Below are 13,523 nucleotides of genomic sequence, written 5' to 3'. Positions count from 1 at the left end.
GCTTGTGCTTCTGTTGGGAAGCTAATGCGATTGCAGATGCCCCCAAAGAGCTGGCCATTCCCGCCTGAGAAACCCGGGAGGTTGGGCCCAGTGCTGGTTCACCCTCGCTCAGCCTCCCTCGTGTCTTCCTGTCTTTACTGATCCCGCCACCTCGGATTTCCTTCAGCACGTGGAGAAAGCATCTCTACCACATAATTTACCATCTAATTGCATGCTGTCTTGAATGAGGGCTGTGGTTTCGTGTGCGGTGGGTCTTGGGCACACGATTAGGCTGTGTGTAACAGAAGGGTGGAGGCCATCTCCTCCACCATCTCCTCCCCCTCCTCAATGTCCTCCCCAGCCTCGTGCTGCAGGTGCTCAGGACTCCGAGTGCGCCTGGATCCAAGGGTGGAAGTGTGTTTCAGGCAGACTCAGAGGTCGGCTTCAGGGTAAAGCACAGCTTCTTTACAGTTCTCAAACCAGACTGGCGGCAGTTGGGGCTGGGGGGGCTGCCCCTGCCCCATGACGTTTGCCTAAAGCTACGCCTCTCTTGGGCCCAGGTTTGGGGATGGCACAGAGCCCAAGCGGGCTGGCATGCTGCAGTTGCCATGGTGACCCTTTTGCTTTCCTTCCAAAGGAGGATGGATTTCTCTTTCAGCCCAGATCATCTGCCTGGGCTGCCACCATTCTGCACACTCCGGGCAACAGACTGCCCAGCCCCACTACCTTCCGCTTTCTGCCGTCTGTTGAGAGGCTCCGTTTTCAATCATAGTCCAGTATCAGAAACAGCGTGTTCTGGTTTGAAGGGGAAGCAGGAGATGAGGCAGCTCACCGCAGACATGTGCGCTGAGGAGCTCCCTCTGTGTCTCCTTCTACCTTCTCCTCCTCCTCCCTCCAGAAGACTTCCTCTTCAGTCAGTGGCTCTGACATTTTGGGTGGGCTCAGACCCCTGTAGGCCTGTTTCCTCATTTGTAACAGGGACAGCCAGGGCCCCTGGTGGTCTCCACACCTGGCTGGTATCAGAATTACCTAGGGAGGTTTTAACTGGTTCCCGGGCCCTACCCTAAGTCAGCTGATCTCCATAGGTGGAGCCCAAGAATCTGTATTTTTAAAAACCTCTTTGGGTGATCCTGATACAAATGAACTCAAGTGAATTTGGGATTCTCCTGGCAAGATGACCTGTGAGGCCCTTAGGGGGAGGAAAGGAAGCTCTACCCTGTGCTTAGGACTGACTGCCCTTCTGGGGTCCCAGGAGCTTCCGAAGAGCCCTGTGTAGGTCACTCTTGTCAGGAAGCCGGTGTTTCCTGGTCATGCTGCCTAAGCCAAGACCTGGCCCCCACCTTTTCCCCACAGGAGAAGCCAGGAGAGAGAGAATGACAGGGTGGGGGGGGGGATGTTGCCATAACAACCAGCTCCAGGCAGAGGCCTCCCTTCCAGGGGCTGGTACTTCACCCCAGCAATGGTGGTTTCCATGGAGATGGGTTACTGAGGGACGGGGGAACATTTGCCCCACTTAGAGCATTAGTCAGGAGCTGCCAGAAGGCAGAACATCTCTAGGTGGGATCCTTGGACCCCTGTCAACTTTGAGGGCCCCCCTCCCACCATGGCCTCTGCTCTCTGGGTGCAGGTCTGACGCTTTCTCCCTGCTTGGTTGCTCTCTCTGCGACGGTCTCCCTAGCAACAAGTCCTGCTAACTCCTTTCTGTTGGCTCCATGGCTATTTTTAGCTTCACTGCCAGCAGCCCAGTCCTGGTCATTTGCTTGCAACCTCCATGTGGATTGCAGGGGAATAGGAAAACAAAGATTCTGGCCTCTTTCAGGAACCTTAGACCTGGACCTCTTAGCACCTATTAGAATTTTGCTGTGGAAAGTTATGTGTCCCCATCTGGGAACTTGGTCAGTGGACTCTGGACGAAGCTCCTGAGACACTGTTGAATTCAGTTCAGCAACCACAGCTTTCTTTAATCCTCTACAGTGTGCGAGGGGCTCTGGTCCACACGGCTTCCATGTGAACCTGAGTAAGATGCAGGCCATGCCCTCTAGGGGTTTTTAATGCCATGGAGGAGAAAGATGAGTACATGATCACCTAGGTACAGGCAGGGTGCTAAGAGAAGATTACAAAGTGCTGTGGGACTGTGAAGGATGAGGAGGTACGGGGTGATTTTTCAGTGGGGAAAGATAAGGGCAAGGGGCTGCAGCAGCATGTCTGGTAGAATGTTCTGTAATGACAGAAATGTTCTACAAGCTGCCGTTCAGGACAGTGGCCCCTAACCCACTTGGGCTCTTGGACACTTGGGATGTGACCAGTACAAGTGAGGAACTGAATTTTACTTTGAACTTGATTTTAATGAATTAAATGGCACACGCAGCCAGTGGCTACCTGATTGGCCAGTTCAGGTCCAGAGAAACCTTCATGGTGGAGGTGACTGGTGAACTGGGCCTAGAAGGATAGGTAGGATTTGGGCCGGTGGAAGTTGAAGGGGAGGAGCAAGGGACAGCATGAGCAAAGGCCCCAGAAGCAGGGAAAGGGCGTATCTGGGGAATAGCAAGTAGGCGGCAGAGTGTGGGCCGTGTGATGTAAGCGCTGCAGATTGCGGGGGGCCTTGAACGCCACGCAAGGAGCATGACTGCAAGCAGCAGGCAGGCAGAGGTCTGTGTAGCACTGAGGCTTTCGAGCTGTAGGTATACGGGCAGGATCAGAAGAGACATCCATCTTGATCTCATGGCCTCTGTCTGGATAAGGTCTCACTGGTCTTGGGGTTAGTGGGAATGTTTGTGTGGCAGGAAATGCGCAGCGTCCTCCCAATATATGGCTTTGTAGATGGCTTCCTAGGGACTGTGGCTTCTCTGATTTTGAGTAAAGGGACTCAGGTGGTAAATGTCCTGTTTGATTGAAGCAACGTGACCTCCCCACATCCCGCCAGCACTGGATTTTCTGACAGAGCATGCCACAGAACACTCAACTTTGAGTTAAAATCAATCAGGCAGGCGTGGCATTCCCACCTGGGCCTGTGGGAGTTACTGCTCTTGGGTGGAGAATCACGACTTAGTGTCTCATCTCAGTTCCCTGAGCTGGAAAGTCAAATTAACAGCACTTCTTGTGATCATGGTCTTCAGGGACACAGGAGGGTGATGTGTACCAGGATGTTAAATGTACAGATTTGTAATAGGACTTGTCCTTTCAATGCAGATCCCAGTGCTTGTCCTGATGCTTTCTGGTAACTTCCTGGTATCAGAGTCAGTGGAAAATGTAATTAAAATTAGAAGTTTGCTTGATGAATACAGGATCAGTCCTGAGAGAGTCAGCTGTCCTTAAGAGGTGTTTTCATCAGGCCTATTGGAACACTGCTATGTGCCTGCCAAACAGGAAATGTGCCCTCTTTTTTAGGTCAGCCCTGTCTTTTGGACCATGTTGGATACTTCCTCGCTAACACTTCTTTTAGGCTCTTGACATCCACCAGATCTTCTTTTCATCCAGGGGTTCCTCCTTTCAACATACTTTTAGAACATTTCCAAGAACCTGGCTCATTTTACGTGACCCTGCTATTTTAGATTGACTATCTTTATCTTAATCAAAAGACCTATCCCAGTAACCACCTTGGGAGGGTTACTTTGGAAGGTCGAGGACATATATGACCTGAGGATCCTCGAAGGCTGCCCTAGTTTTTTCCTGACCTTTGGCTAAAGTCACCTCTTTTCCTAGATCTTGGGGTCTCTTTTGCTTTGAGGTCTCTCTCTGCCTACTGAGTACAAAGAAGACATGAATCTCTGTCCGAGTGACTCACGGTATAAAAAGGGTAAACTTTCCTGTCTGTACAGCTATAGGAGAGGGGTAGTGCCCTAGGTAGCGAGGGGACAACTTTGAGTTTGGGCTTCTTTTTGCTTAAGTTGGGAGCTATGTGGAAGAGGTAAGCTTTAAGCTTAATTTTATTTTGAATTTTTTTATTGAGGTATAGCTGATTTATAATATTATATAAGTTTCAGGTGTACCACATAGTGATTCACAATTTTTAAAGATCATATTCCATTTATAGTTATTATAAAATATTGGGTATATTCCTCGTGCTATACACTACATCCTTGTAGCTTATTTATACGTAGTAGTTTATACCTCTTAGTCCCCTACACTTACCTTGTCCCTCCCCCCAATTTGAGCTTAATTTTAAAGAATGGGAATTAGGAATTTGGGCAGCCACAGGGAGAGGCTACTTTATAAGTAGGCCAAGAGAAAGTGAAACTGATGGCCCTGGTCTGTTCTGACACTTTGAATCCTGGCTGCATGCAGAGGCATCATTACCTACTGAACAAGTCCCAAGACCACAGAGTGTAGAGTCTAAGGTATTTAGCCATCTAATAATGGAAAAGGAGATGTCATAGATGAGAGAGAGTGTCTCTTTAAAAAGAGCCAGCCAAGCCAGATCAGAAACTTCATTTTGAGAAGAGGCCTGGGGTAAGGTCTAAAGCGGCCTGTTAACAGGGCCTGGGCCTGGATGCCGGGGAGGCATCAGTGAGAGAAGCCAAGCAAGTCATATTACATTCCTTAAAGGGTGGAAGCAGGCAAGAGGTATAAACTCATGGCTTCTCAGCTCTACTTGGGGAAGTCCTGAAAAACTATACCAAGCAGATACCTTCACTGGTTTGAAAGATGGGTTAGAGCAGAACAGGGCCTGTGTTTTGTAGAATGGCTCCTTCTCCTTGGTGTATGGATTCTGGGTCTCAGTTGGTGTTGGGAGAGGAAGTTTGTACTCTCTAATGGCTCTCTGATTTGGAGTCCTCTCCCCTTTTTAGGGCCCGCTTGTTCTTATGGCCCCCAGAAGGGTGCTGAGCCCAGGAAGGATGGTGGGCTCTCCTTCACAGCACATCTTTTGACCTCATTATACCAGCACCTGTTCCAGCTGGTTTGTTCCCACTGACTGGCTGGAAGCCAGGCATCTGGGGCATTATCTCCTTAAGAGATGCTGGTATTCAGGGGCCTAAGAGGGCAGATGTCATCACTCCTGTTTTGCAAGTGAAAAAACAGACTTTTTGGAGTTAAGTGGCTTGTTCAAGGTCACGCTGATAGAACTAGAACCCCAGTTCAAATCGTCCAATGAGTGCTGCTGGTCAAACAGCCCTCCCCCTGCTGGGAGCATTTACCCTCAGTTCCTATGCTCTTCTTTCTAATTCATCTTGCAAACTGAAACCAGGCTAATCTTTCCAAAATACTCATTCACCTCATCTTGTCAGAAAACCTACGGTTATTCATCACCATGATGGATGTATCCACTGACATCTCTCATTGCACCCTTTAGCTTTAGTTGTATTGGGGGTTGGGAGGTGGAGGTGGATAAGGGTTTTCCTCCCTCTCCAGCCTAACATCTCTTACTTTCTACTTATCCAGCCTCATTCCCAGTCTGATGCATCCTCCAGGTTCAATCTCTGCTCCTCACTAACCTCCTTAACCTCACTTACCACTCATACTACCCATTTTTGGTTGGCTTCTAAGCCATCCTGGCCCATCTGGCTTGGTATCTGTGATAGAGATGTTATCTTTAAAGACGTTTTTCAATGATCTTTTCCAATCTCTCCAAGTCTAGTTGAATTTGTCAGCTCCTTGAGGGCAGGGCCAACAGTGTCTCTGTTTCTCCATCTGAAGTGGGTAGTGACACACGTGTGTGTGTGTGTGTGTGTGTGTGTGTGTGTGTGTGTGTGTGTGTTCTCTTTGGGGGAGGGGCCTCTGCTCAGGAGGAGGGAGCTTGAAATGGTTGAAGCTGCACCTGGAGGCTCCACCTGGAGGCTCCAGAGGAGGAACGTAGTCTTCTTGAGCTGCAGATGTTTGCGCCTGGGAATGAAGGAACTGCTACTTTTGTACAACTCCTCCTCACCCCCGCCCCACCGGGCACCTCGCAAACAGGAAAACAGACATCTAAGGCAGACCCAGAGTGACCTAGAGGACCCAGGGACTTGGCCAGGAAGAGATTTTCAAAGCCCGAACTCCTCAAGCCAGGCTGTTTAAGGCACCGCTCTCTATCCACCTGTAGTGAGAAGAGGAGAGCCCCCCCACCCCCTCGCCCCGTTCTCGGTCTGGAGCGCTCCCAGTTCTGTGCGGGTGCCTTCTGTCCATCTCTGTGCTTAGCGTTTTCCTGCAGCCTCCCGGGCCTCATCGCTCATCTGTAAGCTTTTTCTTTCTTCCTTTTTTTTTTTTTTTTTTTTTTCTTTTTTGGCTGTGCTGCCGAGAGACTCACTTTTAACAACTTTCTCCTGGCTCTCCCAGACGGTCCGAGAGCTCCTCTCTCCTTCTGACTGCTCCCCTGGCTCTCTCGGCGCTTGCAGCTCACCTCCGCAGCTGGGGAACAGCCCCTTGCCTCCCGGCTCCCCGCCTGCCCTCCCTGCGCTGCCCGCGGGGTCCCCGCCTCGCCCACCGGCTCTGCGCGGCGCTCTGGCCCAGTTGGGGGAGAAGGGGCGGGGAAGGCTGCCCGGTTGGAGGGGGCGGGCGCCGCCTCCAGCCTGGCCTGGGAGGGGCCCTGGGAACGGGCGGAGGCCCAGCCGCGCCCCCAGGCCCCAGCGCCGGCCCGCGCCCCTCGGACCGGAGGAGAGGGGCTGGCCCACTGCCAGCGTCTGAGAGCCGGCCCCCTCCCCCGGCCCGCTTGCAGCCAACCAGGCACTCCAGCGGGGCCCACGTGACCTGGAGTTCTAGACAAAGAAAATGTTCAATCCCTCCCCCCCACAGTCCCCCTCCCCCTCTCTCTGGCCCCCTCCGCCCCCCAGCCCCATCGCCCCCTTCCCCTCCCCCAAGACGGGCAGCTACTTACAGAGCTTCAGGGCCGGGGCTCACACCTGAGCCGGACCACAGAGGGGCTGCACCTGGCCTTATGGGTAGGTTCCTGGACGGAGCCCTGGGGAAACTGGGGGCGGGGAGGCGGCAGGGGCCGGTGGGAGGATCTCTGGGCCTGCAGCCCTCTGGGTTTCAGAAGAGTCAAGTCTGCCTACCCGGCCCGCAGGAGCTGGCTTCCTCTGCCCGGCCTGAGTTCTGGAGATGCTGAGTTACTGCTGTCCCACCCACTCCCTCCTCTGGAACCCCAAGCCCCACTCCTCCCTGCGCTCAGGTGGGACCTGGCCGTTCAGGGACCTGCTGGAGCAGCCCTGGTGTGAGCCTGGGGCAGTGGTCAATGAAGGCTGGGGGGCAGGCCCCGGCAGTGGAGTTGGGCTGGAAGCAGCAGTTTTGCTGAGCTGGTTGGCAGATGGGTTTTTGGCATTTCCTTGCTGACCTGTGTTCCTGGCTGGTGGACTACGCTGTCCTCAGGCCGTGCCAACCTTGCGGCTTCTTGAGAGGGACAGTTTCCTCTCCTGCGTGTTCCTGGGAACCACCATCAGGCCACCAGAAAGAAGCGGTGTTGGGGTAGAAGGGAGCAGTGCAACCCTGACAGGGGGCTGTGGCACTTAAGCGGGTGCCGTGGGGCACAGCCTGATGCCGGCCTGTGATGGGAGAGATGCCTGGGACAGCCCGAGATCTGCTGCACCAGCGGGAGTCCGCGTGGGTCCCTGGACCTCTGACCTTTGGAACGGGAAGCAGCCTGAGTCGCAGAGGGAGGTGGAGGCGGGACAGCTGCCTAAAGAGATGAGACTGGATGGGAAGGCCTTGCCTCCATCAGAGTGGAGTTACCAGTGGCTTTCCAGTCTGAACAAACTGCAGACCAAGTGGCCTCCTTGAGCCGCCGTAGTGGGGGCTGGTGTAGTGTCTTCCCGATCCTGCCCAATCTCTTGGCTCCTGTGGGGTGGGACCTTCTGAACTGAGATAGGGGGTAAGAGCCTTTAGCCCAAAAGCCCAAGCCCAGAGTTAACCCTTTCTTCTCCTATTGTCTGCCCAGGGAGGAGGGTTGGCGTGAAAGTGGAAAAAAGCTTTCCCGCACTGCCCTAGGCAAGACTATTCTAATGAGCCCCTCCCCCACCCAGCCACCCTCTCTGCCCCTTCTTCCCCTTTCCTCTTGCCTCCTGCTGCTAACCCACCCCCTTCTTCCTTCCCCCACCCCTGCTGGCCTAGTCCCGATGGAGGCCCCTTCCTCCTCCTCCGCCTGCCAAAACCGTGCTGGGTGCGTGTTCTCTTGCACCTACTGGGTTGGGGGTGCTTAACAGCCATCAGCAGCAGCACCTGACAAGCTGGGGAAAGTTGTGGGGGAAGAATAATGTTCAGGAACTCACTGTGGAGGGGTTGAGAAGAGAGACAAAGGGGCTGAGGGGGAGTAAGGAGGGTGGTGTCAAGCACGACTCCCTCCTAGACTGAGGGAGGCTGGGGGGAGCCCGGCACCCACCTGATGCTGCTTGCTGTGGAAGTGACTTCAACTCCTTTCCCCAGAAGGCTCCTCGCCCCCTCTGCCCTCTGCCACCTACACACCTTGCTCTGGCTTCAGGGGCGCATCACCCTTGGAGATGGAGTCTTTGGGTCATCCAGAGCAACACCCTGGTCTCTATCCTTAACCATGCCTGAAGTTCGCAGAGGCATGGTGGAAGGAAGGGAGCAGAGACTGCTAGGCATGGCGTGTCTCTGAGTGGGTCTGGCACTGAGACAGTGCTGCTGCAGCTGACAACCCTCCTCTCCTCTACGGGGTAGAGTGGACACCTAGACGCACCTAGGGAGGAGGTGGTAGATAATTGATTTTAGGAAGGGGTGGAGCATAGTCCCCCAGGTGAGAGTGGGGCTTGGAAGGAGGAGCAATTACTCTGCATTCTTCCGCTCCCGGCCTCCCTGGCCTCCTGGAGCTCATTCTCCCAGCTGTTTGTGGGCTGGGGGAAAAGAATGTATTAACCCATTTTAGAATTTGTTGATTCAGAGAAAGAACTGGGACTTCCATCCTCAGTGTTTTAGGAATCGGCTCAAGAAGTAGATTTGGTCTGCGGCTAGGATGCAGACTTGAAGATTGAACAAAGTAAAATGAAGCTACAAGACAGGAGACCATTGAGCTTAAAGGTTCTTAACCTGGGACCCTGGGATCCGAGGGCGCATTGACAGGCTTTGTAAAGTCCTTGGAATTCTTGGAACGTATATACATTAGACTCTTAAACCAGTCAGAAAAAGTTAACAGAAATCCTTCAGATCAAACACCTTTTTAGGTTGGAGCAACTTGGAAGAGAGGGGACTGCTCCAAAGTCAGCAGTAATTAGTTGCAAGACTAAGACAGGAATGTAGTTTAATTTTGAGGTTGGGTTTATAGTCACGGTTGTAGGCTCCAGGGGAAAACTTCATGCTGAAAGGCATGTTGAAGGTGAGACTTTTCTCCCCTCTGAATCTGGTGTGCTGCAAACCGCTGCGGAGCCTTGAAGTTTGAGGGCCATGGGTCCTCAATTCAGTAGCCGGGGTGAAATGAGGGTGAGATTAGGTTGAATGGCCCTCTGAGCTACGTATCAAGGCTTTTATTCTCCTCAGTAGGGTGATAGCAATTCTGGAGCAAGTTTTGAGAAGGAATGGGCATGCGGGTCATAGTCATAGACTGAAAGATGAGGGGGAGGTGTGAAAGGATGGAGGCTGTTCAGGTGGGAGCATGCTTGGGTCTAAATTAATTTGTCAGTGGGATGGCAGAGAGGATGCTTGGCTATACCATGGCCTTAGTAAATAACTGTTGAGAGAATAAATGTATTTATGGGTCTGGAAGATGCACGTAGAAAGAAGGAGTTTAATCTGGGGACAGCTTACGTTAGATGTGATCCTAAGAACTCCAAAACGGCACATGAGCATGGGAGCAGGCAAGCTCTTGTGGGGCGTTTGGTGGTGGTTGAGCAGGTGGGGAAGGAACTGTGCTCTTTAAATACAAAATAGTGATTTCATCATTAGGTATCACAACAAAACTAGAATTGTGGTCCGGAACTTAGGAATAGAAAGGGTTGATTGCCCAGGGAAACTGGAGAAACAGATGAGAGGATCCATTTCTAGAATGGGGAGTAAGACAGGACAGGATAGAGCCAAGGTCTGTGTCTAACCTAGGGTGCGTGACTAGTGTCTGGATAGAATGAATCTTTCCTTATCAGAGGGTGGGCAACTGATGATGCTGACAATTAAGGAAGATTACCTAAGAGGCAGAAGAGAAGGCTGGAACTGAGCCAAGTGATTTGAGTTCACCTCTCAACTTCAAATCTTTCTGTTTTCTCAGGCAAGCACTTGGGTTGATGAGGGAAGAATTCTTCTCTCCAGCCCCTTACCTTCTCTCACTGTCTCCAACCACAGAGAGACTGAGAAGAGCCCCCTGAGTGTCAGGCCAAGGTAACTTCTGTTCCTTGTTTCCCCAGGCTGAGAAGAAAGCCAAGGTGATTGCAGTAATGAATGCTGTTGAAGAAAACCAGGGGTCCACCGAGTCTCAGAAGGTGGAGGAGGCCAGTCCTCCCGCTGTGCAGCAGCCCACCGACCCTGCGTCCCCCACTGTGGCCACCACACCTGAGCCCGTGGGGGCCGATGCCGGGGACAAGAATGCCACCAAAGCAGCTGACGATGAGCCAGAGTACGAGGTGAGCAGCTGGCTTCTGCAACTGCCTCGTCCAGCTCCTCCCGACCCCAGGCCTCTTTTTCTCTCCAGTCTTGCTCTGTCTGTGCAGATGGAGCCCCCTCCCGGCTGTCCTGACCCTCAGATGCCCAGGGCTGGGGTTGCTTTGGGGGGAATCCGGGCGGCAGGGTCTCGTGACCACCGTGTAATGACTTCTGCTCCTTGGGGCTCCAGGACGGCCGGGGCTTTGGCATTGGGGAGCTGGTGTGGGGGAAACTGCGGGGCTTCTCCTGGTGGCCAGGCCGCATCGTGTCTTGGTGGATGACGGGCCGGAGCCGAGCAGCGGAAGGCACCCGATGGGTCATGTGGTTCGGAGACGGCAAGTTCTCAGTGGTGAGTTATGGGGGTTTGGCAATAGCTTGACATGGGGAGGAAGGGGTTCTGGTCCCAGGGCCTCTGGTTTCGGCTGGGGGCAGGTTTAGAATTGGGCTGGTAGAAAGGGGCTCCGCTTGCCCCCACTCTGTGTATGTGTGATTGGAAGAAGCCCTGGAGAGAATGAGGTTCCGCTCAGAGAGTTAGGATGCCTGCCGAGTTAGTTTTGCCTTCTGGGAGCCCCATACTCAGAAACCCTTCCCACCTGCGTGCAGGTCCTCCCCCACACTTGGGCAGGACTCCTTCTTTGCATTATATAATTATGTATCAGTGTGTCCGGTTTTCTCAAGGGCATAGGCTGGGTCTTAATGCCCTGGCCCCTGACCGTGCCAGGCCTGTGGTGGGTGCTTGATGTGTGTGGAAGGAGGCGCAAACGAGGGTGGGGTTGTGCCTCCAGGTGTGTGTGGAGAAGCTGATGCCGCTGAGCTCCTTCTGCAGTGCTTTCCACCAGGCCACCTACAACAAGCAGCCCATGTACCGCAAGGCCATCTACGAAGTCCTGCAGGTGAGTGCCCCTCTGAGGGACTCAGAAGCGGGAGCTTAGATGGAAGGGACCACTGTTGGTCTTATAGCTGGAGTGTAGGGGTTAGGCCTGGGCAGAGGATCTGCCTGCAAGGCCCTTTGCCTCCTTTTCCCCTTACTTGACCCCTTCCTGCACCTTCTCCCACCTCCTGCCTGAGCCCACCTTTGCTCCTCTTGGAGTCTGCCCTCTGGCCTGTCCTGACAGCCTCCATGTGTCGCCCTCCAGGTGGCCAGCAGCCGCGCGGGGAAGCTGTTCCCGGTGTGCCATGACAACGACGAGAGCGACACTGCCAAGGCCGTGGAGGTGCAGAACAAACAGATGATCGAGTGGGCCCTGGGGGGGTTCCAGCCCTCTGGCCCCAAGGGCCTGGAGCCACCAGAAGGTAAATGCAGGTGCACCAGCAGCTCCGTGCCCGGGCTGGGAGAGCCATGCTGACCGAGAGCTGCCACGGCCTCCAGCCAGGTGCCCAGTGGGGTTGGCCTCAGTCTCCTTCTCCCTGGGGTCGCGGTAGGGGCAGTGCACCTCTGGGACTCTGAATAACCTGCTCCCCGTTGGCGTGCTGGCACCGGAGAGGTGGGCGCTAGGAACAAGTTGGGCACCCGGCCGCACCCTGTTGTAGGTAGATGGTACGGGGGAGGGAGCTGGGATTCCTTGTCAACCGGTAACTGTGACCTCATCACCTGCTTTCCTGATCCAGAGGAGAAGAACCCCTACAAAGAAGTTTACACAGACATGTGGGTTGAACCCGAGGCAGCTGCCTATGCACCACCCCCACCAGCCAAAAAGCCCCGAAAGAGCACAACTGAGAAGCCCAAGGTCAAGGAGATCATTGATGAACGCACAAGAGGTAGTTGGCCTGGCTCTGGAGAGAGTGGCAGGCGAGACCAGCATTCAGAGGACAGGGCGTGACCCTTGAGGCCTCCTCTGATGCTGGGCTCTCCTCCCCCCGCAGAGCGGCTGGTGTACGAGGTGCGGCAGAAGTGCCGGAACATCGAGGGTGAGTCCCGAGGGGGCAGCTGGGCGTTGACCCTGGGAAGTCAGTAGTCTTGCCCATAGGGCGGGTGTGAGGGCTTGGCCCCTAATGTGGTGGCTGGCAGAGGAGTACAGGTACTGAGAAAGGTGTGATGATGTGGGACGTCAGTACCCGGTGACAGGGCCTGCCCTGCATGTCCCACCACCTCCAGCTGGCTTCACGCACATCTGTCTTGCTCGTGCCACTATCTTCCCTAACAATGGTGTGGGCTCTCAGTAGGGTTTGGGACACTCCAGTGGGTCAGAGAAGGGTGGCCCCTTTTGGATTTGATAGAACTTGGCCTTTTACCTTTCCTCACCTGCCCTCATTTGGTGGTCCTTACCTCATCCCATGTGTCTCCCTTACCCGGTGATGGTGTGTCCAGCTCAGGGCTTTCTGGGCCAGGAAGGATGGGGGCAGGGGCCCAGGACTTAAGGGCTGTCTGCCCAGGGACATCTCCAGAGTAACTCAGGGTCAGGGCCCCGTTCTTACCGCGGGTTCCTGTCCTTGGATCAGGCCTTTCCTGGCAGGCTTCATTGCCGCTCTGGGAGATGAGTGGGCTCCTGAGAAGGGGGCCAGGCTGCCTCCCTGTTCCTTGGGGCGCCTCCCAGACTCCTTCCCACCTTCTCTTCTGGCTGCTTCTCCAGCAGGCCCCTTTTTATAACTTTTCTGAAGCTGGCCTTTGGCCTGAGGTGGTGGTGGGGGCCTTGAGTGACACTCTGCTTCTTCTGCTTTCCAGACATCTGTATCTCTTGTGGCAGCCTCAATGTCACCCTGGAACACCCTCTTTTCATCGGAGGAATGTGCCAAAACTGCAAGGTAGGGGCACACCCAGCGCCCCTGGAGACAAGGCTGAGGGTGAACCTGGGCCCTGGGTGACCATACCTCCTGGCCTCTGGGCTTCAGGCACCTGGGGTAGCTGTGAGGTTGACTCCAAGGTTTGCTCTTGAAGCAAAGTCCAATAAAATGGACCCTTGGGTTCCAAGCATTTGGCTTGCTGTTATTTCTCCTCTGAGAGATCCTTGCCCCCTTCTCGTCACCAGGGGTGGGCTCACAACGTCACGGCCAGTAGTGTGAAGTGAGGGGAGACAGGCTGCCTGATGGGTGGGTTGCTGTGCTCTGGGTGCGGG

The 13,523-nt window shown here is 54.2% G+C and overlaps 1 protein-coding gene across 8 annotated transcripts in view; it reads left to right on the top strand.

Annotated features, from left to right (window-relative positions):
* DNMT3A (DNA methyltransferase 3 alpha) overlaps window positions 1-13,523 on the top strand; it is a 103,115-nt gene that overhangs the window by 74,301 nt on the left and 15,291 nt on the right. For 7 of the 8 annotated variants that reach the window (XM_032497153.1, XM_032497151.1, XM_032497152.1 and 4 more), the window contains 7 exons: window positions 10,236-10,451; window positions 10,661-10,819; window positions 11,256-11,363; window positions 11,607-11,763; window positions 12,079-12,228; window positions 12,334-12,378; window positions 13,133-13,212. In XM_032497153.1, coding sequence (XP_032353044.1) covers window positions 10,236-10,451; window positions 10,661-10,819; window positions 11,256-11,363; window positions 11,607-11,763; window positions 12,079-12,228; window positions 12,334-12,378; window positions 13,133-13,212 — 915 coding nt within the window. Of the gene's footprint in view, window positions 1-6,020; window positions 6,834-10,235; window positions 10,452-10,660; window positions 10,820-11,255; window positions 11,364-11,606; window positions 11,764-12,078; window positions 12,229-12,333; window positions 12,379-13,132; window positions 13,213-13,523 lie in introns of those variants that run through there. The other variant, XM_032497157.1, reaches the window with a different exon arrangement.

The sequence above is a fragment of the Camelus ferus genome, chromosome 15 (assembly GCF_009834535.1).
Source record: "Camelus ferus isolate YT-003-E chromosome 15, BCGSAC_Cfer_1.0, whole genome shotgun sequence".
NCBI classification, from domain to species: domain Eukaryota; kingdom Metazoa; phylum Chordata; class Mammalia; order Artiodactyla; family Camelidae; genus Camelus; species Camelus ferus.
This window is presented reverse-complemented; position numbering and strand designations above follow the sequence as displayed.